Here is a 27001-nt window from a genome sequence, read left to right on the forward strand (position 1 = left end):
CTCCAATTTATTACCAGATTTAGCATTTGAATCAACAGTTAATTTTTTGTTAGCCTTTATCCTTATGTCTTTGAGTATCCCAATGATATCGTATAGTGAGTTCAGTATGATATATATCGAATTGTGACATGAGTGTATCGTTACAGCCCTAGTTACCTGTTAATGTAATGGACATATATGAATAATTTATTCATGAGTTACAAATTTTAATAACCTGCAAACGTTGTTTATTAATTATTAATACACAGAGAAGATAAAAGGTTTTTTTAATGAAATATTGGCAACACTTCAGTATGGGGAGCAATTCTCACTTTTAACTAGTTGTTTATTAGCTTGCTTCAACAACTATCTTACTAACTATTAATAAGCAGTAAATTAAGAGTTTATTGAGGCAAAAGTCGTAGTTAATAGTGAACATATGTTCCCCATACTAAATGTTATGAAATATTTTATTTTTGATGCATTGTATCAGTAAACACAACTTTAAACTTGAAACAAAAAAAAGATTAAACTTTTATTTTACAGCACATTGGAAAATTACTGAGCATGACTTCTGATGAAAAGTGGCATAAAAGCAAAAGCAAACATTTATCATGGTATGGTGTGCATCAGTGTAAGCGGCATGGGTGACTTGCATATGTGTGAAGTAATCATTGACATGAAGGCATATGTTGGGATTGGTACGCCATCAAGATGACATCTTTCCTGGGAAGAAAGACAATCCAGGTCTCATTCAGCATGTGCTAAAATTAATATCCTCAGTTCCTGAACAATTAAAAAGTGTAATTAAAAGGAAAGATGATGTGACACAGTGGTAAACATGCCTCTTTCCAAACTCTTTTGGAGTGTGTTGCAGCCATCAAAATCAAAATGTGTTTATATTTACAAAATACACTTAAGTTGGTCAGTGAAAACATTAAAAAGCTTTTCTTTGAACTTTTGTTAAATATAGGTTGAAGAGAATTAACAAACCACAGATTCTTGAGTTAAATGGTCTCTGTCTGCTTTTGGACTTCCAAGAACTGCTGGCTGATGTCCTCAACAGTATTGCTGAAGAGGCCGCCATGCGAGATTGGGGTTGTCAAGAACACTTTGTCTGCATCCAGCATCTCAGCAAGGTTCAACCAGAGACAGGGTTCCCACACCTTGGTTAACTTCAAATTCAAGGACATTTCAAGTACCCTCAAATTCAAGGACTTAATGTGGGGACACATTGCAAGTGATATAGCAAGGTTACATCGTGTTACCTTTTAAGATACATTGTTACAGTTTTCATTTGTCAAACACAACTATGCAAAAAAGCATTTTTTCTGTTTTTTTTTGCATTTATTTTTGGCCATATGACAGAGATCTGATATTCCATTTGCCTTATTTCTGTTTTGCATAAAACTGAAGAATACCTGGTGCATCCTATACTGTATTCTAAAATGATCTGATATTAAACTTTGCATGGATTTTATTGAAAATAAAATTGATGAATTTATTGAATGTAACCAGAAGCTAAGATATATGAATATGCTTTTAAGTTTTTCTTGCCTTATGGGTTTACATCTGTGAAACATTGAGGTACCATCACAGTAATTTCGTGCGAGCATGAACGTCATGGCAACGTACAACACAAAGTACCTCACATGGGAAAAACTTAATGTAACGTGCAAATGTGCGTAACTAACATAAATCAAGCAAGCTAGTGTGCATAGGCCACAAAGTGTTGGTGAAATAACACATTAGCGGACTGGAGGGAATAATATGGAATTTTTTCCAGAAAACAAAAAGAAATAAATTCAAGCACTTTCAAGGACACGTATCTATGTATGTTTATTTTCAAAAACTTTCCAGGACCTTGATATTTTTTTTTTCAGATTCACAAACTTTCAAGGATTTCAAGGACCCGTGGGAACCCTGCAGAGATGGCATACCTGGACCACCAAGGTGGACAACATCTGGCCGAGGGCCTGCATTGTGACCTTGGTTGCCCGGAGAGCAAAATCAGTCGCTGCATCAACCCCAGCTCAGAACTACCCTCGTGCAGTTCTTTAAATGAGGGTAGTGAGAGAGGAGGAGGCCGTCAAGTGGCTTCAGGCAAAGGTGCCTTCCATGACTTCTGGATCTCCTCATGCACCTTCGGGAAGAAAGGCACTGGGGCAGCACACGGCTGTGAACTGCGCCCCACACCCAAGAATCAATCGTCCAACTGAGAGTGCTCAGGACAAGCAGGAGGGTTCCACTCAAGCACGTTGCCCGTGGTGGCTCTGAATCCGACTCAGCAGGAGCGACCACCCCAGAGGGGCAAAGCTCAGTTTCGTCTTCCATAGAGGACGATAGCTCACTCTCTGATGCAGCTATTGACATCTGGTCCTCAGCCAGAGCCTGAAAGACAACCAGGCTGGGTAATAGCAGAGGGGACTCTAGCCATCACGTGGAAGGAATGTTGCCTTTTGGATTTAAAGGTCCTAAGGCTAATTAACGATTGATTTCTTATTGTAGTCTACCTGACAGTGTCAAGTCTTATCAAAGACTGTAAATGCTTGGCTACTACTTATGTCAATGTCTTTTATGCAGCAGCAAAAGAATCTACTATTTTATATTTTGCATTGCCTAATGTTTTGTTTGTCATTCCTATGAACATCTTGTAATGCACGTTTTTGCATTATGTTGTTATTTTAATTTGTGTTGGCATAGCAATGTCAGACAAGTCTTTGGAGTTGTGTTTTAAGTTAAAATAGTTAAGCTTTTCTAAAGGGTCCAGTTTCATTCTGTTCCTTACTGTTTGACTTAAAAACGGTGAATAAGCCGTTCATTTCAATGTATCAGTTGAACCAATCAGAATTTTATTTTTTTCACATGGACTGAATCAGAAATGTTACAAATAAATGTATATGATTATAACCTGATTTTATTGCAGTTTGATACTGGATACTGGATACTTTGATACAACATAATTTTTACCTCATTTTGAAGCAAAAACTCTAGTCTACAACCTCAAATACCCAGAAGTCTTGTGAACAAAGATTTAATATATATTTTTTGGCCTTATTTCAGTGACTTAAGTTTTTTGTTTTTTCAATAACCACGCATAAACGTTATTCCTTCAAAAACACAAACATGTACATACATGTTCCTCACATATTATGGTAGCCTAGTTTGTGCTGAATACAGTGTAATGACACTTTTTCCATTAATATGTTTATGAACAACTGAAAAAAGCACAAATGTCAGGGCATGTCAAAACTTCTCCAGGGCCCCAAAAATCCTCAGACCCCTGAGGGTTAAAGAGTAAAAGTTTCTTTTGCACTGCTCATTTGTTTATGTTGGATGGACTGTTATGTGCGCACTCACAGTCTTATTTGCTGTTACTGAAGTCATGTGGTCTGTTCTTGCTCCCAGCAAGTTAAGATGTTCAGGTGTGTGGCCTTGTCAGGCTGCTTTTGGACTTCCCATTATAAGTATACTAGTGTGATATGTACACTTAGTTCTCTATGCAGAACATTTTGTCAAGTTGTAGGCCCCTTTCCGGCCTCCATGATTATGTGCCTACACTACAGTATGGTCTATCTGATAGGTTGAGCTTTGTACTCCCCTTTTAGGGTAGTTTTTGTAATTGTGCTTAGCTCCCTAAGCTGATTATTGGTTGAAGACTTCTATGAAGCCTCCCAGTGAGATCAGCCCCCAGGCTGGATTGTGCACCCTTGTATCAGGGTTCCTTGTCGCACAGCCTCCTCAGTGCAAATATCCATTGCTAGTTGTCCTGCACATCGTCCTGCACATTTTCTGGATGCAGCCTACAACAGACTGCACTTTCAGCACGTAGCTGGTCAGTCCCGCCCAGAGTGCTGCATCAGAGCTAGGAACCAGTACGACAAAAAGGCCAATTCATCACAGATTTCGTATTTTAAAATAATCATATCTGGGCATTAGTTTTGCTACGTCATTCAGAAATGTTTTTGACAGTGTTTCATTATGAATTTAACTATTTGAGATTTCATTTAGCTTTTCTTTTTTTTTAACGTTCAATGTTGTTTTTTTTTGGCAACCCAGGGTGTGGCCTGTGTCCCACCCACCACGGCCTTACAGGACACACCCTAGTCCTATCTCCAAGTGCTGACTTGGGGTGACCTGATAGCTTTGCCAAAATATCCAACTGGCCAAGGTGTGTAATGCGCAAAATGCACTCTTAGTCCATTGCGAATTGTCCCGCACATCGTTCAGTGCCACAAATTCCCTACTTCCCTGACCTTAATGGCAGCTTTTCCTTAATTGTACAGGCAGTTATATATGGGGATGGCCAGGATGTCGGGGTACACCCCTACTCTTTTCGAAGGGCATCTTGGGTTTTTTAACGACCACAGAGAGTCTGGACCTCGGTTTAACGTCTCATCCGAAGGACGGTGCTTTTTGACAGTATAGTGTCTCCATCACTATACTGGGGCGTTAGGACCCACACAGACCACAGGGTGAGCACCCCCTGGTGGTCTCACTAATACCTCTTCCGGCAGCAACCTAGTTTTCCCAGGAGGCCTACCTTCCAGGTACTAACCAGGCACAGCCCTGCTTAGCTTCAGTGGGCAACCAGTCTTGGGCTACAGGGTGATATGGCTGCTGGTTAAGGGTTTTCTGGATGCAGTCTACAACAATTAGCCGGTCAGTCCCGCCCAGAGTGCAGCACCAGAGCTAGGAACCAATACAACAAAAAGGCCAATTCATCACAGATTTCCCATTTTAAAATAATTATATCCAGGCATTAGTTTTGCTACGTCATTTAGAAATGTTTTTTTACAGTGTTTCATTTTGAATTTAACTATTTCAGATTTCATTTAGCTTACCTTTTTTTTTTTAATGTTCGATGTTGTTGTTATTTTTTTGGCAACCCAGGGTGTGGCCTGTGTCCCATCCACCACGGCCTTACAGGACACACCCTAGTCCTAAGTTCAAGTGCTGACTTGGGGTGAACTGATAACTTTGCCAAAATATCCAACTGGCCAAGGTGTGTAATGCGCAGAATGTAATGTGTTTGTCATTTTGGTCAATAGCTGCATTTACACTGACAACTTTTGTTTCAATTGTAATTAAATAATTCCAGTTGATGACGTCTGCTGTGACATGCCCCGCCCATAACTGACGATAGAACTCATAAGCTCCTCCCCTGAGTGCGCTGGCTGCATACTACAGTTCGTCGTGTTTATCTCGTTTATCTCCTCGCTAGAGCATATTTGGGTAAGAAATTGGTACTAATGTTATTTAAACAAGAGCAGTAAGTGATTTTCTGTTTTGGATTCTCATTAACATAATAGACAGCAGCGTGCTACCTTAAAAGGCATCGTTTCTACTACCAGCTCACAATGCTTTTGAGAAACGCAATCAAGGATGTGCTACCAAACAGTATATTTGCATTTTTTTCTGTGTGCGCTCACAAAATTATATATTAGAAGTTTAAACTGATGTGCAAATAATACAAACTTCCATGAGTGAAAATGTCACGTGAGCGTGATAATCTATAATGATAATCAAAAACAAACCTGTTTTTGGCGGAGTAAGGAATCTTCCAGCTTCCTAAATTACAAAAATATTAATATATAAGAAGATATATTAATCAACAACCTTAAAAGGACCTATGTATATGTGCTGAAGTAATCTTTCAATTTATTTTGTAAAATTATTTTATAACATTTTTCAAATGTATTTTGAACAGCGTTTCCCCGCTATTTAGGCAAAACATGACCCCGCACACCAGTCTCCATGTCAGCATCACTCTCTGTTGACATTTTTTTGTGGTCAGTCTAAAAATATAATTGTTTGCTGTTTGAGTCCTGAAGAAAGTTGCATTCATTGTTGCCTGCTGTGTGTTGTCTTTCTCTCTGATTGTCAGTGGTCAAAGATAGATGATCTTGTCTTTTGAAGGCTGAATCCAGTATCTGACACCTGATTTATCTGGTGAAGTGTTCCCCCTCAGCCACTAACATGAAATATATGGTAAGTCACTACAGTTATCACTGTTTTAATGCAGTATCATGCAGTCAGAAACAGTTTATGACATCAAAACTGTTGAAATAAATTAATTTGAAATGTTGAACTGAAATACTTTTGCAATTGAAGAAGTGTTTCAATAGAACCATGATGGGTTATTTTGATATTTCTATATTTTGCTGGCATAATCAAATGAAATTAGGGACTCTAAGACTGTCTTGCCCCAGACTTTAAGTAATTCTACATGGTCATTTACAATCAAAAAGTCTTGCTCTTTGTGGTACTCTTTAGGAAGACTTCGAGACTTAAAGGAACACTCCACTTTTTTTGAAAATAGTATAGTAATAGTAATCGTAATAATCATTTTCCAACTCCCCTAGAGTTAAACAGTTGAGTTTTACCGTTTTCGAATCCATTCAGCCGATCTCCGGTTCTGGCGGTACCACTTTTAGCATAGCTTAGCATAGTTCATTGAATCTGATTAGACCGTTAGCATTGCGCTTAAAAATGACCAAAGAGTTTTGATATTTTTCCTATTTAAAACTTGACTCTTCTGTAGTTACATCGTGTACTAAGAAATGAGTTGTGATGAAAATGCAATTTCATTTGCGATGAAAAAGAAAAGTTGCGATTTTCTAGGCTGATATGGCTAGGAGCTATACTCTCATTCCAGCGTAATAATCAAGGAACTTGGCTGCCGTTCCATGGGTGCAGCAGGCGCAATGATATTACGCAGCGTCTCCCACAAACGTCTCCATGGTTGCAAGGCACGTTCCCTGTGCAAGCATGGGCTCACAGGTGCTGCGTAATATCATTGCACTGCTGCAGCCATGGAACGGCAGCAAAGTTCCTTGATTATTACGCCTGAATGAGAGTATAGTTCGTAGCCATATCAGCCTAGAAAATCACAACTTTTTATTTTCCGTCGGTCTTAGTACAGGATGTAACTACAGAAGAGTCAAGTTTTAAATAGGAAAAATATCAAAACTCTTTGGTCATTTTTAAGCGCGATGCTAACGGTCTAATCAGATTCAATGAACTATGCTAAGCTATGCTAAAAGTGGTACCGCCATAACCGGAGATCGCCTGAATGGATTCGAAAACGGTAAAACTCAACTGTTAAACTCTAGGGGAGTTGGAAAATTAGCCTATTTTCAAAAAAAGTGGAGTGTTCCTTTTAAATTTAAATTTAATTAGTGGACTGATAGCAGTGTATTTTGTTTTTCAGCTCTGGGTTACTGTGTAGCAAAGACAGCTGAGCAATATCCACTTTTATTGAGGGATACATGCCTGGGTCTTTGGGTCAGAACTCAGAAGTCGCAGTTCATCAAGGTTTGTACCTTAATGTTGGTCACATGAACAGCTCTGCATGCATTTGTTACTCATAATAAAAAATAATATTTTTCATTCTTTGAACTATTTCTTATCCTAAGATTTTGAACACAAACTTGTTTGAAATAGAAATCTTTTCTTTTACATTTATTTATTTTCTTTTATTCATTTTTGATCAATTTAATGCATCTTTGCTGAATAAAAAAAATATATTTTTTGGCATATAAATAAAAAATCTTTAATAAAAAATCTGTCTAAACCCAAACTTGTATAATGTATATGTCATGTCAAAGTGAATTTCAAAGTGAAATGTTTTACAACCAGTTCTCGACATTAGCCTACAATGAGTTTTTTTTTTTCCAATAGGAACCTGATTTTAAAGGGTTAGTTCACCCAAAAATGAAAATTCTGTCATTAATTACTCACCCTCATGTCGTTCCACACCCGTAAGACCTTCGTTCATCTTCAGAACACAAATTAAGATTTTTTTTATGAAATCAGAGAGATAAATTCTCGTCCATAGACAGCAATTTAACCGACACTTTCAAGGCCTAGAAAATTACTAAAGACATCATTAAAACAGTTGACGTGACTGCAGTGATTCAACCTTAATTTTATGAAGCGACGAGAATACTTTTTGTACACAGAAACAAAACAAAAATAATGACTTCATTCAACAATATATTATCTCCTGTGTCATTCTCATTCATTGTTTACGTTCAACGCATCCAGGTTCTACATCAGAACGGCAACTCATTATTGTCCGGCTCCTGCGTCAGCATCACACGTATGCGTCGTGCTGCTCACGTGATCAGCTTTGGCCAATACTGAGCCGGCATTCGGACGTAAACACAGAAGCCTACACTGTGGGCCTTCAATAAAACTGCCAAGTAGAAAAGTGAAAAAAAAATGAAATCGGCACTACCACTGGACAAAACGGAGAAAATAAGACTGCTGTCTTTCCTTTTGCCAAATAGGTAGGAAAACCTAAACACCCATAATGCACTGGGCGTGTTGCTGTCCAAGGCCTCTCCCACCAGTCTGCTATGGATATACTTACCAGAGTCGAATACTGCCTTGCTTTAGTAGGAAACTAAAACTCATGTAACTCATGAATAAATTGTTCACAAGTGTCCACTTTTCATTAAAGTAGACAGGTAACTAATAATGGTTGTGCTCTTATGTTTTTATTTTCAGAATAAAGTTTGAATTTCATCTTGATAACAAGAAATCAGTTTTATACACTGCTGTAGATAGGCATCATGACCTTTTTGCAGACTATCATGGATAAAACCGTAACTTCTGGTAAGCAACATAGTAAGAAAAGTGGCAGTCATTAGATATTAATGGGAAAACCACAAATAAATACAACACCCTTCGGTCTCACTATAATAGTCAATTTTTGCTGCATCATGAAATAAATCAGGAATCTGGTTTTGAGTTAGATAAGTGTGAATAAATATTTTTTTTTAAGCATTTATAAAATGTGAGTTAAAAGCCGCTCACTATTTGGCAGGTATTGTGTTAAGGTCGCCCTTTTTATTCATGCAGTTATAACTTCTTATCAACGATTTATAATGCAGTTGTAAATGACTTATTAGACATGAACAAGTGCCTTTATAAACACTTTATAAAGGGAATCTTAATGTAAAGTGTTACCAAAGTTTGATTCAGAGAGTTGTGTGGAATGATGAATCACATGAGTTGCATGGTGATGCTCCAGAGCGCTGTCTTTGAAAATCTGGTGAGAAATATAATAATGCATCTCTACCACAGTGAAGCATGCAGGAAGAGTGTCATTGTGTGGGGAGCCTCTGGTATTGGTGAGCTACTTCACTGTGAAAAGTCATTCAGTGCTTCAGAGAATATTCCAGAATGCCTTGCTTCCCACAATTGAAAAGTTGCTATCTAAAGAGGAACGATCAGATGTTATTTTTCAACAAGACATTGCTCAAGCCTAAAATGCAAAGACAACCAAGAAGTGGCTTGAGAACAAGTCCATCAAGCTCATGTTTTTGGCCTGGGTCAGAGTTCAGATTTGAACCCTATAGTGAATATTTGGTCTCACATTAATTCAATGAAATGGGAGACATTTTTCAACTACACATGAACTGTTTGAAGCCATTAACATTGAGTGGAACAACACTGACTCTTCTTCCTGTGAAAAGCTATGTGCAAGTTGGGGAAGGCTATTCTGTGCTAAGTTACAATTTTTGATAATTTCCTGACCAGTGATTAAAATTGTTAAAGGTGCCCTAGAATTAAAAATTGGCATAGTTAAATAACAAGAGTTCAGTACATGGAAATGACATACAATGAGTCTCAAACTCCATTGTTTCCTCCTCCTTATACAAATCTCATTTGTTTAAAAGACCTCCGACGAACAGGCGAATCTCAACACAACACCGACTGTTAAGTAACAGTCGGGATCATTAATATGTACGCCCCCAATATTTGCATATGCCATGTTCAAGGCATTAGACAAGGGCAGGCAGTATTAACGTCTGGATCTGTGCACAGCTGAATCATCAGACTAGGTAAGCATGCAAGGAAAACAGCGAAAAATGGCAGATGGAGCGATAATAACTGACATGATCCATGATATCATGATATTTTTAGTGATATTTGTAAATTGTTTTTCTAAATGTTTTGTTAGCATGTTGCTAATGTACTGTTAAATGTGGTTAAATAGCATTGTTTCTTACTGTATTCACGGAGACTAGAGCTGTCCTTATTTTCATTATTAAACACCTGCAGTCTGTATAATTCATAAACACAACTTCATTTTTTATAAATCTCTCCAACAGTGTGTAATGTTAGCTTTAGCCACGGAGCACTATCAAACTCATTCAGAATCAAATGTAAACATCCAAATAAATACCATACTTACGCGATTAGACATGCTGCATGACAAACACTTTGTAAAGAACAATTTTGAGGATTATATTAGCTGTGTGAACTTTGTTTATGCTGTTAAAGGCAAGTACGAGCTCCGTGGGCGGGGAGCGTGAGCATTTAAAGGGGCCGCAGCCTGAATCAGCTCATATTTAATGATGCCCCAAAATAGGCAGTTAAAAAAATTAATTAAAAAAATCTATGGGGTATTTTGAGCTAAAACTTCACAGACATATTCAGGGGACACCTTAGACTTATATTACATCTTTTAAAAAGACGTTCTATGGCACCTTTAAGACCATTAAAAGACGCTAAATATTTTGGCATTTTTGGGCCCCCTTTTTTCCCTTTCTTTCTTTTTTTGCCCAAGACTATGTAATTAAAACCTGCTCAATCTGAAGCCACACTTGACAATTTGACTACTTATATTTAAATTTCAGGATTTTTTTTGGCCAACATGACTCTAGTAGTATCATTTACAAAACATCCTAATTATTACAAATTATTAGATGATTAGATCTCTTTGTAAGTTCAAATATTTGAAAGAACTATTATCTTGGAGAGAACAATTTTTGTAGATAACAGTTTGAACAGAATCACCCCAGCTATACTATTATGGAAACATTTGTGTAATCATAGATTGTTTTGTTGAGGACAGAAACAATTTCACAGACGCCATTCACATTACAAAATCACATTATAACCACTTACATATAATCCACATGATTACACATTGTGTCCCTTTTCCATCAAATTAATTTCGCTTTCCCGTCCTCACAAGATCATCTGTCGTATGAAAACGGCCTCTAGTATTAAACCTGTCGTGTGTTTTCTCACTAGTAGGCAGCACTCTGATTTTAACACAGGTATCTGAGGGGCTTTTATTGTAACAGAGTCAAAGAATGCCCGTCTGTAGCGCGTCACCGCATCAAACATGTCTGTCAGCGGGTCTCTGCTATAAGCGTCGGACGCGCTCAGGAAGCGTTTCAAAACAACGACACAACGCGCTTAATGCGACTGCGGGTATTATACACGGTTTCGTCCGGCAGGAGGGAATGATTATTCACAATAGAGGGATTAATATTAAATAAAGGCCTAGTTATCGTCTGCCGCTGGAGCCTCATTTGAAGCGTCGCTGTGATCCCGGTGAGTCAGAGGAAACGCATGACCTAAAGTGATGAAATTATCTGTCATATTGACGATTATTTTGCAGCTTTGGTTTGCGCTTGTTTTTGTCATTGCTGCATTAAATACATTTCAGTATTATCGTAATGCAAAAGACGAGCTTGTTTATAAATAAGCAGGAGATCTTGTTAATCAGTCCAGAACTGCCTGTCTCTTCAAGGTGCACAATGCTCTGTGATGGACAAGAGGAGGAGGACAGTGGTCCGTCAACCCTGTGTTTATGACCGTTCAGCCAGCCCAGGTACTCTAACTGAACACCACTCTGATATTCAGTGATAAAAGGCTCATTCCTGTTATGCAGCACACTTTCATGTCCACATGTCTTAGCATATTAAAATAGCCTAATGTATTCAGTTTTTAAACATGGCGATGATGTTAGTTATTTGTTGAAAAATCAAAACTAAGTGATTATGTTTTTATATTATGTTTTTATTAAGTGTATGTTGCCATTTTTGCAATGTCTGAGTGTGCCATGCATTTCTAAATAGTAGATAACAAAAAAAAAAAAAATGCAATTTATTAAGAAATATTACAGGGATTTTTCATAAAAATGTTTTAAACTGTGCAGGTTTTCTTGTAAATATTGCTTGTAAATAATTGATAATTATTTCAGTTGTTCATGAGCCATCAGTTTAACTTTCCATAACTAATAAAAGCCACTGCCTTAATGATCCTCCAGGAATGATTAATAACAACAGTACAAACATGAGCAAGTATTAGCTATGGGTTTAAAGAATTTTGTGTTATTAGAATGTTCATCTTACTTTACATAACCTAAAAGAATGTTTTAAAGTTATAGAAATTGCTATATTACAATGATAATTTCAAAAGACAATATCAAAAGTACCTTCAGATTGACAACCTCTATTAAAACATATATTTTTTAAAATAATTATGTAGGATTGTTTTTCTTTTGCATTGTGTAAATAATCAAGTGAGCATTATTCTGAAAGTCTGATTTATGTATTCATAGAAATGCTTCCAAAAATGACAATATTATTATAACAGGAATGACCCAAAAACTGCATGGTCTTTGCTGATTTCATGTGAGATCTGGCTTTGATCCAGGGCACGCTGGCACTTTAAAGTTCTCTTTTCTAGTTAGATGTGATGGATTTGTCACTATTGATTTTTGTTTTCCTCTGTTTTTTCCAGTGACTCCCACTCATGCCATAGATGTCCTTCCCTTAGCTCACTGAGCTTACTTTATTTTCTCCTTGTCACCCCGTTTTCCTTCCTCTCTTCCCTCTCTCATGCATTTTGCTTCGCCCTCACTCCATCTCTCTACTCTTATCTCTCCCTTGTCCACCCCTTTTGACTTTCCCGTCCTCCCTTCCTCTGTCACTCCTGCTCTGTTTTGGATGTCATAATGGTGTGCTGTGGTCGAGCGCTGGACTCCCCCTGCACTCTGGCTCTGTTGGTGGGCTTCCAGTTTGCGTTTGTCCTGTACTTCTCTCTGGGAGGCTTTCGTGGCCTAGTGTCTGTTTTGGTTCATTCCACCGAGCCTGAGATTGACTACTCTCGACCGCATGACGTCTACACCAACCTCACCTCTCTGCTGCTCCACCATCCAGGACCCAGTGGACCAGAACAGCAGCTCAGGGACTGTACACTGCCCTCTCCACTGCTGGGTAGATATAAATCCACACTGAAGTGATTAAGACATTGATCAATAATTGGATGTGTTCATTCACTTAGTCTCATTGCAGTTTTTAGTGTGCTAAACACACTTTGATGAGTTTAGTTGACTCAAAAATTAAGATTCTATCATCATTTATTTACACTTTATCTTTCCAAACTTGTGACTTTCTTTCTCCTATGGATCACAAAAAAGATATTTTAAAGAATGTACTGAATGTACTAAATGATGCCAGTTATTTTCATTTTATGGTTAACAATCAGAAATAATTTTTACAGCTGTGCGGCTACTAGTGAGGCTCAGCAAGTTCTTGCCATGATCAGCCCTCCTCAGGCAAGATTTGTAGAAAATTGTAATCAATATTTATCTAAAACGCTACAATTGAATTTAGCCGTCACAACGGTATAATGTACAGTATGGGAGACAGATATTTATTTTGAGATATGCTAATGTTTATGAAGGACTAAAAATGCCTAAAAATAAAATGAAATAATTATCAATCAAATAAACAGTTTTAATTATGCTAATTTATTTTTTTTCCATTTAATGATGATTCATTAATTTAATATTTTATTTAACTAAATTTTAAAACATGAATTAAATATTTTTTAATATATATATATATATATATATATATAATATATATATATTTCTATTATATTGCCCATAAAAAAGCAATTTATCTATTTCCATTTTTATGTTTGAATTATTAAATTTAACTTTTTAACTGTCACTCTTAATCCTCTATAAATATTACATTTAACAGTGAAATTAGGTTCTTAGTGTTTTAAAGATTAAGCGAGTGTTACATGACATCAAAGGTAATCTAAAACAAGCATGAAATATTCAAAATCAACCATTGCAATAAATTAAAAACATTTCTCTGATATTGTGCAATAATTGATATGGTCCAATATAATGTGCATCCCTAGTCAGAAATTTTTCAACAAAAAGGAAGAGAGTCATACAGGTTTGGAAAGACATAACGCTGTAATTCAATAATGACATCATTTACAATTTTAGGGAAATAATTTCTTTAATTTGATGTTGTAGAACAGATTTTATACAACAAGTGCATGTGTGCTCTCCCCCTGCTTCCTGCCAGTGGGTCCTGTTTCTGTCCACCTCTCCTCACCCCCCTCCCTAGAGGAGATAAAAGAGAAGAACCCCTTGGTGACCTTAGGGGGTCATTACCGCCCACCAGACTGTGAGCCACGGCACCACACAGCCATCGTGGTCCCCTACCGGAACCGCCAAACCCACCTCCGCGCCCTCCTCTACCATCTGCACCCCTTTTTGCAGCGCCAGCAGGTCCACTACGGCATTTACATTGTGCACCAGGTCTCTTGTTTGTCGTTACGCTGACTTGTCACATCTATTGTATGGAAAAAGTCCTAGCAGTAATTAGAGGAAGTAGCTGTGACAAAGGGTAAACATACCTCATAGCTTATTGTCAGGCTATATTAGTGTTTTATTCTTGCCGAAGAATGAATTTGTGTACAGTTGATTTCCTCATAGTCTGTGTTATCAGTCAGGGAACTCCACGTTTAACCGAGCAAAGTTGCTGAATGTTGGAGTGCGAGAGGCGCTGAAAGAGGAGGACTGGAGCTGTATTTTCCTGCATGACGTCGACCTGTTACCTGAGAATGACCACAATACCTACACCTGCCACCCCCAGTATCCTACACACCTCTCCGTGGCTATGGACAAGTTCAGATACAGGTACCCTACCCACTTTGACTGGATTTTTTGTGTTCACGAACCATTTGTCTAATTTTATAATTCCCCTAATTTTATATTTGTTGGGTAGTTGAACAGTGTCCCAGATACCAATATACACTACTGTTCAAAAGTTTGGGGTTGGTAACATTTTTTTGTTTTTGTTTTTGAAAGAAGTCACTTATGCTCCCCAAGACTGCATTTCTTTGATCAAAAATACAGTAAAAACAGTAATATTGTAAAATATTTTTACATTATTTCAAAATAACCTTTCTATTTAAAAATTTAAAAAGTAATTTATTCTTGTGATGGCAAAGCTGAATTTTCAGCATCATTACTCCAGTCTTCAGTGTCACATGATCCTTCAGAAAATTATTCTGATATGCTGATTTGCTGCTCAAGAAACATTTCTGATAAGTGTAAATTAAGTAAATAAATAATATTTAAAAAATAAAAGGACAACAATTTTTAAATATAACTGCAAGCAGCACCACAGAGCTAAAAATCAAGGCAACAAGCATCAGACCAACTTTAAAACTGAGTAAAGACATTTGGAGACATTTTTAAGCAAAATGGTTGAAAGCCCATAAATACAATCACTTGTAATGCAAAATAATTGCTTATTACTTTTGGTATCAATATATCAAATCTTTCCAGAGATACAGCCTCAGATGCAGGTTGGCATTATGCCATCACATTCATTGATGAGGTGAAACATATGAAAACGGTTTCATCTATCGACACGAAATCCATAACATTTGCCGGCATGGGCTGAAGATGATCTGATTTGAATTTGGTGAAAATCGGACAGACATTCTAGAAGGAGTTTGAAAAATAAGGTTTTTAAAGGAAATCTAAATTATGAACAAGAAGTTGGGCCAACTATGGTAAATTTGGTATCTATGTTCTTGGCATGACCTAAGGAATCTATTAAGACCAGTTTACAACATACATGCTGCACCGAACCTCAAGAATACAGTTTGGTCAAATTGTTCAAAATTTATAAGCAAAAACACCAATTTTTCATATCTCTTGACCACTAGGTGGCACTGTGCCAAATCTATACACGTAGCCTCGGGTCATGTTTGTCATAATACACACCAGTTTGGTCAGAATATGCTGAAGCTTTACAGAGATATAGCCTCACATTTTGGCATGCTGTTCATCAAATTTGTTTGTGACTTAATCAAGAACGGTTTGACGAATTGACTTGAATTTCATATTTTTTGTCAGCATTGTCTTAGGATGATCTGAAACAAATTTTCGTGCAATGGTCTAGGAGGTGTTCGAAAAAAATGTTTTTTTAAATAAAATCTAAATGGTGGACAGGAAGTTCGACCAACTATAGCAAAATTAGTACCTATGTTCTTGGCATGACCAAAAAAATCAATTAAGAACAGCTTCATTACAACAGGCAAAATTAATCTAAAGCTGTTAGCATTATTTGCGTTAGCATTTCATTACAATTCTTGACCGCAAAATTTTGAGTACCTTCAGGGCATGGTGCCGGTGATACTTAACGGGTTTCGTAATGATACGCCAGTGCATTCGTAAAATACAGCTTTTATGACCAAATTCAAAAATGCCGATATGGGAAAATTGTTTGACTCAGCATGTTATTCCAAATTTAAAGAAATTAGTTTGTGATTTTTGGCAAAACTGTTCAGAAGTTATAAAAATAGACATTTTTAATTTCTCCTGACCATTAGGTGGCACTGCAATGAAACTGTGCAGGTAGCCTCAGGTCATAGTTATAACGCACACAAAGTTGGGTCAGAATACGCTAAAGCATTGTGTAGATAGAGCCTCACGTCAATTTTGGCGTGGTCTTTGTCAAATTAGTTTGCATGGTTTTCAAATATGGTTTGACTAATCAACTTGAATTCCATGTTTTTGTGTCGGCATTGGTCTGAAGATGATCTGGTTCGTTTCCATGAAAACTTTACAAAAAATTAAAAATGGCGGAAAAAATTTCATTACGAAAAATAATGTGATAGAGGGAGAAAAAAAAATTCTAGCCCTTATGGTTTAAAAGTTATTAGCATAAACATTAGTGCAAATTTGGACAGTTGATGGCGCTAGAGGGGTTGGGTTAGAGACTCCAAAATTGCTGTGGTTAATGTTCAGACTGTCAAATTTCACAACAATTTCAATCAACTATTTTCACAATTTTAGAATACATTAGGCTAAATCTTAGAGAACTTCTAGAAACAAAAAGTTCATTCTCTTCATGCATGGTAAAATAGACTATGTAGTTCATTTATTATTAGTGCTGACACAGGTGTATGCAGTAACTCATGGGTCTGATCCTCTAAATTGACATCCAGGTCTGCACATTTCGGGTCACCGAGTCTGCATTTCTGTACTCTGCAGCCACAATGTCTACCTAGATATAAACATTCACTAAGAATGGAAAGATCGCAGAGAAAACAACCCATATATTCAGTCCACCAAGGCTGAGGACAGCATCAGGACCTCTCTGTGATGAATCCACTGAAGGCTGTAAAGCATTCAGACATGACTCAGAGAGTTAGTCCTTGGGTAGAAATACAGATAGATTAGAAGGAAGGATACATAACAGCAGCTCATCTAGCTATCACTCAAAAATTAACTGAATAGCACTAAAGAATTTCGAACAGGTGAACAAGGGATCTCTGGAGGGCAGGTTGAGTGAGCAATCAAAGTTACACTACCGTTTAAAAGTTTAGGATCAGTAAAATTATTTTAAAGAAATTATTACATTTATTCAGCAATGAGTGATGCATTAAAGGTGCCCTAGAACTTTTTTTAAAAAGATATAATATAAGTCTAAGGTGTCCCCTGAATGTGTCTGTGAAGTTTAGGCTCAAAATACCCCATAGATTTTTTTTTACTTCATTTTTTTAACTGCCTATTTTGGGGCATAATTAGAAATGAGCCGATTCAGGGTGTGTGGCCCTTTAATTCTTGTGCTCCACGCCCCAAGAGCTCGCCTTAAACAACATAAAAAAAGTTCAAACAGCTAATATAACCCTTAAAATGGATCTTTACAAAGTGTTCGTCATGCAGCATGTTAAATCGCGTAAGTACAGTGTTTATTTTGATGTTTACATTTGATTCTGAATGAATTTGAGGCTATGCTCCATGGCTAACGGCTAATGCTGCACTGTTGGAGAGATTTATAAAGAATGAAGTTGTGTTTATGCATTATACAGACTGCAAGTGTTTAAAAATGAAAATAGCGACGGCTCTCTTGTCTCCGTGAATACAGTAATAAACGATGGTAACGTTAACCACATTTAACAGTACATTAGCAACATGCTAATGAAACATTAGAAAGACAATTTACAAATATCACTAAAAATATCATGTTATCATGAATCATGTCAGTTATTATTGCTCCATCTGCCATTTTTTGCTATTGTTCTTGCTTGCTTACCTAGTCTGATGATTCAGCTGTGCTCAGATCCAGACGTTAATACTGGCTGCCCTTGTGTAATGCCTCGATCATGGGCTGGCATATGCAAATATTGGGGGCGTACATATTAATGATCCCGACTGTTACGTAACAGTCGGTGTTAAGTTGAGATTCGCCTGTTCTTCGGAGGTCTTTTAAACAAATGAGATTTACATAAGAAGGAGGAAACAATGGAGTTTGAGACTCACTGTATGTCTCTTGTTATTTAACTATGCCGAGGTAAATTCAATTTTTGAATCCAGGGCACCTTTAAATTGATCATAAGTGAAAGTAAAGATATTTATAATGTTACAAAAGATTTATCTTTTGAACTTTCTATTTATCAAACAATCCTGAAAAAAGTATCACAGTTTACACAAAAACATTAAGCAGTACAACTGTTTTTAACATTGATATAAATAATAAGAAATGTTTCTTGAGCACCAAATCAGCATATCAGAATGATTCCTGAAGGATCATGTGACACTGAAGACTGGAAGACTGAAAAATAAGCTTTGCCCAAATAAATTAAACATTTTAAAATATTTTAAAATAGAAAGCCGTTATTTAAAATTTTAATATTATTTTTCATCAAATAAATGCAGCCTTGTTGAGCATTAAACACATTTTAAAAAATCTTACCAACCCCAAACTTTTGAACAGTAGTGTATTTCACTTAACACACACATCACTTGCTTTTACAATCCCTTTTTTCTAATTTTTTACAAAGAACACATGGAAATGCAATGAAATCACATTCATGGTTATACAGATTTTATATAGTTTTGTTGTTCAAGTTTGTGTTTTTCTTTTACATTTGGCAGCAATTTAAAATGAGTCATGGAAAAGTTTAAAATATTACACCTTGTGCTTATTGCATTGTGGGTTATTTTACCTAGCCCTGTTGTATACTGCACATTTTGCCAAATGAAGCAGGTCATATGATTATTCAGTGCATAGAAAAAAAGGGCATACTATACACTGTACATACTATATACTGCAGAAATAGTAGTATGATAGTATGCTTTTCTACAAAGTAGTTTAGAACATTGAGTTATTACAACACAAACTTCATCAGCATTCTTTGTTACTTAATAAGAGGTCCAGGTTTTCCGTCCACCCGTAATGCAGACGTACACACTAACATTAAACTGCAAGGGAAGCTGTGACACTTCAGATGGAATGATTGATGAAGAGACAGATGACCTTATTCCTCTGTGCCTCACCAAATTATGCTCTGACTCCACCGCAGGCTTCCATACTCTCAGTACTTCGGAGGGGTATCTGCTGTAACCCCGGAGCAGTACCTTAAAATGAACGGCTTTCCAAACCAGTATTGGGGCTGGGGAGGGGAGGACGATGACATCGCAGCTCGGTGAGGATGGCAGAATACGGTTTATGATGCATTTGCATGAGTTATTTCAGCATAAAACAGCCTGAAATGTAGTACAGATCAAATAATCTGACACATCTACATCCTATTAAGCATTTGTATTGCACATCTCTCCATTATCATTTTGTTTTCAGTTCACATTCTCATTGGTCTCTTGTCATTATTCTCATTTTCACTGCATCCGTCTATCCCTCATGCCCTCCCCCGCATAGCCACAGGAGGGACCAGTAAGTACATGCATGAATCACCAGTTTGGACTCAAGGCTTCCAACTATTTAGATGACAGTATTACTTCAGTGATTATTGCCTTTGATTCAATTATAAATTCAAGTATTGTTATTTCTTTGACAATGAGAAACTTAAAAGTCTGAAGTTGTTGAAGCCTTGAAACCAGAATGAGTTAGGTGTAGTGGATAGTGTTAAGAATTTGAAACACATGTTCTTTATAATTTTAAACCCTAAAGTTTCCATTAACAATTCTTTTGTGGAAGGTGTAAATGCAAAAATTCAATGTGTTTGCAATATTAAATAACAGTATTAATCTTTATTAAATAAATAATGTTTAGCTTCATGTTGTCATATGAACAACCAGTCAGTACCCACTGATTTAAGTCTTGTGTTAATTCACAAAAAAAGGCTAAATATTTTGGCTTCAAAACAGTGAAATTCAGCAAAAGGCCATGACTTTGGGGCACTAATAATTTTGTACCTACAATAACCTTGAAATTGAATTATCAAATGTAAAAATCAACGATCCACACACAAAAACTCCTCTAATTCGTCTAATTTATGAATCACATATCTATCTATGAATCACATATCTTGTATCTATAATAACCTTGAAACTGAATTATCAAATGAAAAAAATATTTTGGAAGTTGCATTCAAACTCCATTTGGCTCAAAAATCGCTTTGAATGGGCATGACACCTCTGCCTGCTGCTGAACGTCTTTGACAAGTGTTTTTTTATATTCTTTGTTTAATATGCGTACATGGTTTGATTTACCATGAGCAAATTTTTAGAGTACAGATCAAATCTAGTTCTCTCAAAAAGTATTTTTAGTGGAGATAATCCAGGAGCCGGCTTTGTGTTTTGGGAAAACTGACGTTACGTGTTGTTGAAGATCATTTTGAAGGGCATATCAGCTCATGGTGATTTGCAAACCTGACTGTCGCATAATTAACCGTCAGTTAGTATCCCTGCCTGACTCAGATGACTCAGATGGCTGCTCCAGAGGCAAGAACCCAAAGTTTTAAGTATTTAAAAGCTGGATTAGACTCACCAACTTTAGATGAACCTTTTGGGGATATTGAGTTGTGTTTAGAACCTTTTTACATAAGAATCCTCAACAACAGTAGTTTTCTAGTTAGTTCACATCTATCTGGCCCACCTTGCGGACTCTGCTGGAAATGGTTTTCCTGCTGTGCTTTGTGCTGCTCTCTCTTTTGTCTCTGTCCTTTTGATAATTTATACCATGTTTTTTTTTTCTTATATACTGTTTTACTATTTGTACTTGCCCTATGGTTTTGCCTTTAGAGTCCGTCTCTCTGGGATGAAGATAATGCGTCCCCCTTTGGCCATTGGTCATTATAAGATGATCAAACATAAAGGAGATCGGGGCAATGAGCAGAACCCGAGAAGGTGATGTCACATGGCAAATTATATTGTATGAGTAATATCACATGAGTAGTCATGCGATATGACTGTATATCAGGCAGAGTGCCGTAGGTAACCACAGCGCGCTGATATATAGCCATATCGCAGTTATAATATTGTGTTTATACAACAGTTCGATGGCATGAGTGTAAATAAGAAACAACAATGGATTGCCTTTAAAAACCCTCTTTAGTGAGGAAGTACTTCCTTCCGCCACAGATTCAAATCTCAAGTTGACAGTTTAACAATTGAGCCCAAGCCTTCGTTAATAATTCTAAAATGTCACTTTAGAAACTAGTAACGAAGAATCGTTGAATTGCTTCATTTAAACTTCATTGAAACTCATTGTTATATATATATATATATATATATGTGACATTTAAGACATTCCCATGACAGCGCTAGTCAATGCATTTGTCATTCTTGTAAGATGTTTAAAGTAAAAACAACGTCCTTGGTTCCTTGTTTTAGTCCATTTCAATATAAAAGTCTTTGCGACTGACTGACTCACTCATAAAGACTTTGCCACCATCTCATGCCGTATTAATGTAACTTTCACTGAAGTCAAAATCACTAACAGACTCTCTCAATACCAAAAAATATGGCATGTTATTATATAAAAAATTATTAACAATATAAGCCATTATATCAGTATAAGTAAAATTGGAAATAAACACAAGCAAACAGTTCAGTCAAACGTACAAAAGCAGCGCTCTAGTTAGTGCAGGATTTAATTTCAATGTAAATATAAAGTTACGAAACTTAATAAAGCCCTTAATCCAAATCTGTTAGCTCTGGAACAATTAATAGATTAAGACCAAAGATTGCCCATTTGATATACCCAAAACGAATTATACCTCATGTTTAAACACTATCTACATAAGAGCCAGTGGCAAATTCCCAAAGGACTAGCCAAGATGAAGCTGTTCTCTGTGGGTACATGAGCTCTGATTCCTGTGGCAATACTGGTAGAATATCACATGGCTGGAAAGACCTCTCAGCCAATGAAATTTGAGAACCAGAATGAACTGTTGTATATATTATATTATATTATATTATATTATATTATATTATATTATATTATATTATATTATATTATATTATATTATATTATATTATATTATATTACACATGTTTTATAGTATAATTTGTTGTTATAGATAGATTGATTGATCGATTGATTTGCTATTTTATCCATTTGTTCAGTCTGTTTATTGAGTCAGTTCCTCTTCATGAATTGATTCTCATAGGTTTGATTTGCTGAAGCGCACAAGGCTGAACTGGCACTCAGATGGACTGAACTCACTGACTTATGAGCTCCTGTCCAAAGAGTTGGAGCCATTGTACACCAATTTGTCTGTCAACATTGGGGATGATCCACACCATCCCACTTTGAAGGCTCCTCCCCGGAAGTCACAGCCACAACCTGCTCCAACTAACAAGACTAAAACTGAAAAAGTGGGTGTGGCAATCACTAATTCCACAAAAGTAGAGCCCACCCACTTGAAAGCCAGTAATGAAAGTTCAAGTGTTGTTAAAAAAGCTCCTGTGAAGCAAGAAGTAGGATGATATTGACAATCGAGTTTCCACAGACACTTCACAGGGTGAGTTATTAACAGACAATGGAGGGAATACCAGTTTGCGCTTTGTTTTATATCGTGAAGCATCGCTACTTGGCAAATAAGTTAATTCCAGTAAAAGTTGATTGAAACTGTTCGGCCATCTCTGAATGTTGCTCAGCTGCTGATATGGTGACATTTGCACAAGTCTGGAATCATTTGCTGAAGATCTCGTTTTGCTGTAGGAGTCGTATCAGAATGGGTTAAGTTGTAAACACTCTCGAAAGCGACCTATCGACGTACCTGTGCAAGTCCCGTGTGTTTTTGAGCCGACCTGCTGCCAGCTGCTGCTCTTCATCCCACTGTGTGGGTCTGTTTTTCTGTGCCTTTTCTTACCCTTGAACCAGTCTCTTATCAACATGCCATGACTCAGCCAAAAGCATTATTACTGCACACCACTGTTATTAATACTAGAGTTGAGTGCTCATTCCACATGTTTATCTATTTTTCTCTTCTTTTAATATCTAATCAGCACACACTGCTTTGTGATCTAGTGCTTGAGCAGATGTGTATCACTGTGGTCTATTTTTGGTCCAATTGTACAAACTTAGAAAGGTGTGATCTTTGATAGTGAGCACTGGTTTATTTTCCCTTTTAGCTGCTCAGATACCTATTAATAGTTTTATGATAGTGTAAAATAGTTTAATTATTTTAGGTATTGTGTGGTGCCTTTGTTGGATTCCATTTTGGTTGTAGACAATCATTGGGATAAGCATATAAAGTGAAAAAATATTTACAAGCTTTACAGACTTCTATTATTTGAATTCAGGAATATGTTTCTGTTAAATTTAATAGATTTGATGGTTTAGGTTGAAGGCGTGAATGTAGTGTACGATGTTAGTTGACATTTTCAGATTTTATAAACAGTAAATGGGTAATGGTTACTTCTTTGGTTAGTAATATAGCAGCAAGAATTTTATTTGTTAGCCAAAAATATTGGTTGTATCACCATCATAGCACTTTTTCAGTATATAAATGAAACTGCACTCTGTATTAAATACAATCCTTGAGTATATAAGCTACATTTGAAGAACAAAGATATCAGCGGCAGACATTTTCTTTTGAAGTTCTTTTGAAAATAAAATCGCATTGCACATTATATTAGCAGATCCACTGACATTTTTTCACTACATGCTATTAGGAAAGATTAAATAATTTTCTGTAAATGATAGTCTGAAGGTGCTCATGTGACACAGTGCATATCTTGCTGTATGTACAACATATTTCAAACCTAGATATACATTTCAAAGAGTCTATTTAAAGATCAGTATATGTATTCTGATTTTGATACACAATTATTAGTATGAAGAACTGATAACATTTGCCTTTGTATTTAAACTACAAAAAGTTTAGCTTTTTGTAAATAAATGCATGTGGCAGGTAAATATATTTCATCCTAGCATATTTGCAAGACCCTGGTATACCATATATATAATTATTAAAGTATATAGTTTTCTATCGATATTTGGAATTAGTGTTAAACTACTTTGATGCCTAATAGTCTCTAGCTTGAGAACACTATTATATCTGATATTAACAGTTTAGATGTGACCTACTCTTGTCATTTTTGGTCAGACTATTTGTTGATCTGAATGTGTATTTTTTGGCTATGATGACTGTTTGCATATATATATATATATATATATATATATATATATATATATATATATATATATATATATATATATATATATATATATATATATATATATATATATGGATCCTCTAAAGCTCTGCATTTTCATCTGTGTGAAGTTTGCCACTGATATTACTACGGTTCAGTTATCTTGTAAATAAACACAAGACAAAAATCGACAAAACTGTAACATTGTGAGTTCACCATGCAGCTGTTTTATTATATGTTTATCAACAGAGAGTGGAAAAAAATGTTTTAACAAGGGTATTGGGCCTTCATCTGAGGACCTGTGACTAATTGATCCAAAAATGTAAATTCTGTCATCATTTACTGACCCTCATGTTGTTCCAAACCTGTATGACTGACTTCTGCAGAACACAAAAGCAGATATTTTGAAGAATGTTGGTAACCAGACAATTTTGGTGACCATTGACTTCCATTGTAAGGACAAAAATTTGACATTTCTGAAAATACCTTCTTATGTTCCACAGAAAAAAGAAAGTCAAAGAGGTTTGGAATGACATGAGGATGGGTAAACAATGACAGAATTTAAATTTTTGGGTGAACCATCCCTGTAAGTTCAACTTTGGTTTCCCAAGCTTTCAGTGTCTGCTACCAAAATCACTCATTTGCTTCCAGGCACCAAAAACATTAACCGATGACTAGTGAATCAAGCTGATTTTGTGTTGTATGGGCCCTACAGGTTTGTCAGTGCATTATTGAGCAAATAAAGAAAAAATATTAAAAATCTCTAATGATGCATTTATCTTTATTAAGAATATTATTAAAATAAAGATATTAAGGTACTCTGATATATTTTCTGGTGATACTTGACCCTGCACTCGAGCAGCATTTCATCTAAGCAGATTCCATTACAAAAGCCATTTAGTAAAACTAATCAGCTTTAGCTTCATTGAAACAATTCAGTTAATGTGTTCTGACACGCACACACATATTGCACAAACGGAGAGGACAGTTATAAATCAACGGAAACACAAAAATAATATCTGTAAAGTAAGTGTTTTTCAAAGAAGTGTTACACTTATATAATGCCATTTCATGGAAGAACATTTATAACTGCCCATGCAGGGGATCTGATTAAAATTAGTGTTATTTCTGCTGAGATGTGGGTCTGCTGTTTTGGGTTGGTGGTCTCAACTCAGCTTGGCTTTCCTGAGTGGCTGGTCTGGATGGAGCCTGTTGGCTGTGGTGACTTCCTGGTCTAGACTGCACTTGGTTTTCATGAAGGTTTACTGGGTTAGACTGGGCTTGTTGGCTTGTTGGTCTTGACTTATCTTGGCTATTCTGTGATTTGGGCCTCTCATTTTGGTCTGGGTCACTCACAGGTATTTCTGACTCTTCGGCAGTTTGTTCCACATTTATGTTTTCCTGTAAGGATATTGTTTTTGTCAGAATTCATAAACTGTGTCATTTTTTTTATAACAACATCATAAGAAAGTGATATTAAATACCCACCAACACATTGTGAGTGGATCTGTTGATAGGCTCATGAGCCTGATTTGTGGCAAATTTAATCCTTCCCCAGGTCCGGAGGCGATCCTGTCCCTCTTGTGAGCGGGCAGTGGGGTTTATGGAAGCAGGGGGGATTTGGCGAGGTAAATCCCATGTGCCTTGGAATCCTGGCCATGCACTTCCACTCTAATAATGAAATTATTTATAAATAGAAAAATGTATGTTGCAAAAATCCATAAGCTTGATGATTACATTTAAATTCTATGCAACTCATGTAAATCATCAAGCAAACCTTTTTTCTCACACCAGGTAGAAGATGGCCACGGTCTGTGGCTATAAATGAAGTGTGGCCTTCTGCTGCTGATGGTCTCTTGAGTAACAAAAAAGAAGTAAATAGACCAAACACAAGCATTTGTAATATGAACAACATTCCCTCCATTTTGTGTAACTGATTCATTTAAAGAAAAAACAAGTGAAGAATGTTGATGCATTCTGTTTGATTGATGTGCATGTTTTAGCATTTAAGGTTTAATGACAGTGGCATTGTTCATTGTTTTGCCTAAAAGAAATGCTCAGTAACAGTAAAATGTAGCCTGCACTACAGTTAAAACGTTTGGGTCAGTAAGATATTCTGAAAAAAAATCAATACTTATCAAGGATGCATTAAATTAATCAAAAGTGACAGTTAAGACATTTATAAAGTTACGAAAGATTTCTGTGTGGGAAAAAAAGATCAAATTTCTTTCCCAATGACATTAACGTTAACGTTACCTCCTTGAAATGTTTTGGGATGGTCCAATTCTGGAGCTTTTGCGACCTAAAGGCGCTTTCATACTGCAGAAATAATAATAAACATGTTATAAGTCAAGGTTATTCAATATCACAATCAAAAAATAAAATAACATTGTAGAATAATGACCTGGTTTGCAGAGTAACTAGTCGACATCTTTCCGCACGGATGTGTTGGCAGTGGTCTCCTAGCAACCTCTTAAAATGTCAGTAAAATTATAATTTAAACCAGTTCCCTTTTTTGTGCTCTTTGACCGCTTAAGA

The 27001-nt window shown here is 36.4% G+C and overlaps 2 protein-coding genes across 6 annotated transcripts; one reads left to right on the forward strand and one right to left on the reverse strand.

The window, feature by feature from the left end:
• The first annotated feature begins 11102 nt into the window (after positions 1-11102).
• b4galt3 (UDP-Gal:betaGlcNAc beta 1,4- galactosyltransferase, polypeptide 3) lies at positions 11103-26323 on the forward strand. Of its 5 annotated transcripts, XR_010892835.1 has the most exons (11): positions 11103-11337; positions 11537-11617; positions 12532-13007; positions 14121-14356; positions 14547-14737; positions 19423-19545; positions 19698-19790; positions 21101-21205; positions 22471-22824; positions 26022-26091; positions 26258-26323. XR_010892835.1 is itself a non-coding variant. In XM_067370793.1 (10 exons), the coding sequence occupies exons 3-9, from the start codon at positions 12746-12748 to the stop codon at positions 22787-22789; spliced, it is 1329 nt and encodes a 442-aa protein (XP_067226894.1). In that variant the 5' UTR covers positions 11103-11337; positions 11537-11617; positions 12532-12745; the 3' UTR covers positions 22790-22824; positions 26022-26307. The 5 variants fall into 5 exon arrangements, 4 of the variants coding, with proteins under 4 accessions (XP_067226894.1, XP_067226893.1, XP_067226895.1 ...); XM_067370793.1 differs by having other exon boundaries at positions 26022-26307; XM_067370792.1 differs by lacking the exons at positions 26022-26091; positions 26258-26323 and having other exon boundaries at positions 22471-24385.
• cfap126 (cilia and flagella associated protein 126) lies at positions 24566-26907 on the reverse strand. Its single transcript, XM_067370797.1, has 5 exons — positions 26868-26907; positions 26720-26782; positions 26241-26318; positions 25952-26134; positions 24566-25864 (listed from the first exon to the last, which is right to left on the reverse strand). The coding sequence occupies exons 1-5, from the start codon at positions 26892-26894 to the stop codon at positions 25586-25588; spliced, it is 630 nt and encodes a 209-aa protein (XP_067226898.1). The 5' UTR covers positions 26895-26907; the 3' UTR covers positions 24566-25585.
• Between the last annotated feature and the right edge of the window lie 94 nt (positions 26908-27001).

Source organism: Chanodichthys erythropterus, chromosome 20 (genome assembly GCF_024489055.1).
Source record: "Chanodichthys erythropterus isolate Z2021 chromosome 20, ASM2448905v1, whole genome shotgun sequence".
In the NCBI taxonomy this organism is placed as follows: Eukaryota; Metazoa; Chordata; class Actinopteri; order Cypriniformes; family Xenocyprididae; genus Chanodichthys; species Chanodichthys erythropterus.

What these genes read in the sequence shown, in the direction of transcription:
- b4galt3 (XM_067370793.1), top strand. Translation starts at nt 12,746, where the DNA reads ATGGTGTGCTGTGGTCGAGCGCTGGACTCCCCCTGCACTCTGGCTCTG. An exon ending in GCATTTACATTGTGCACCAG is followed by an intron (nt 14,357 to 14,546) that starts GTCTCTTGTTTG and finishes CTGTGTTATCAG; the next exon opens with TCAGGGAACTCCACGTTTAA. An exon ending in ATGGACAAGTTCAGATACAG is followed by an intron (nt 14,738 to 19,422) that starts GTACCCTACCCA and finishes ACTCCACCGCAG; the next exon opens with GCTTCCATACTCTCAGTACT.
- cfap126 (XM_067370797.1), bottom strand. Translation starts at nt 26,894, where the DNA reads ATGTCGACTAGTTACTCTGCAAACCAG. An exon ending in CTAGTTACTCTGCAAACCAG is followed by an intron (nt 26,783 to 26,867) that starts GTCATTATTCTA and finishes TTATTTCTGCAG; the next exon opens with TATGAAAGCGCCTTTAGGTC. An exon ending in GATCCACTCACAATGTGTTG is followed by an intron (nt 25,865 to 25,951) that starts GTGGGTATTTAA and finishes ATATCCTTACAG; the next exon opens with GAAAACATAAATGTGGAACA.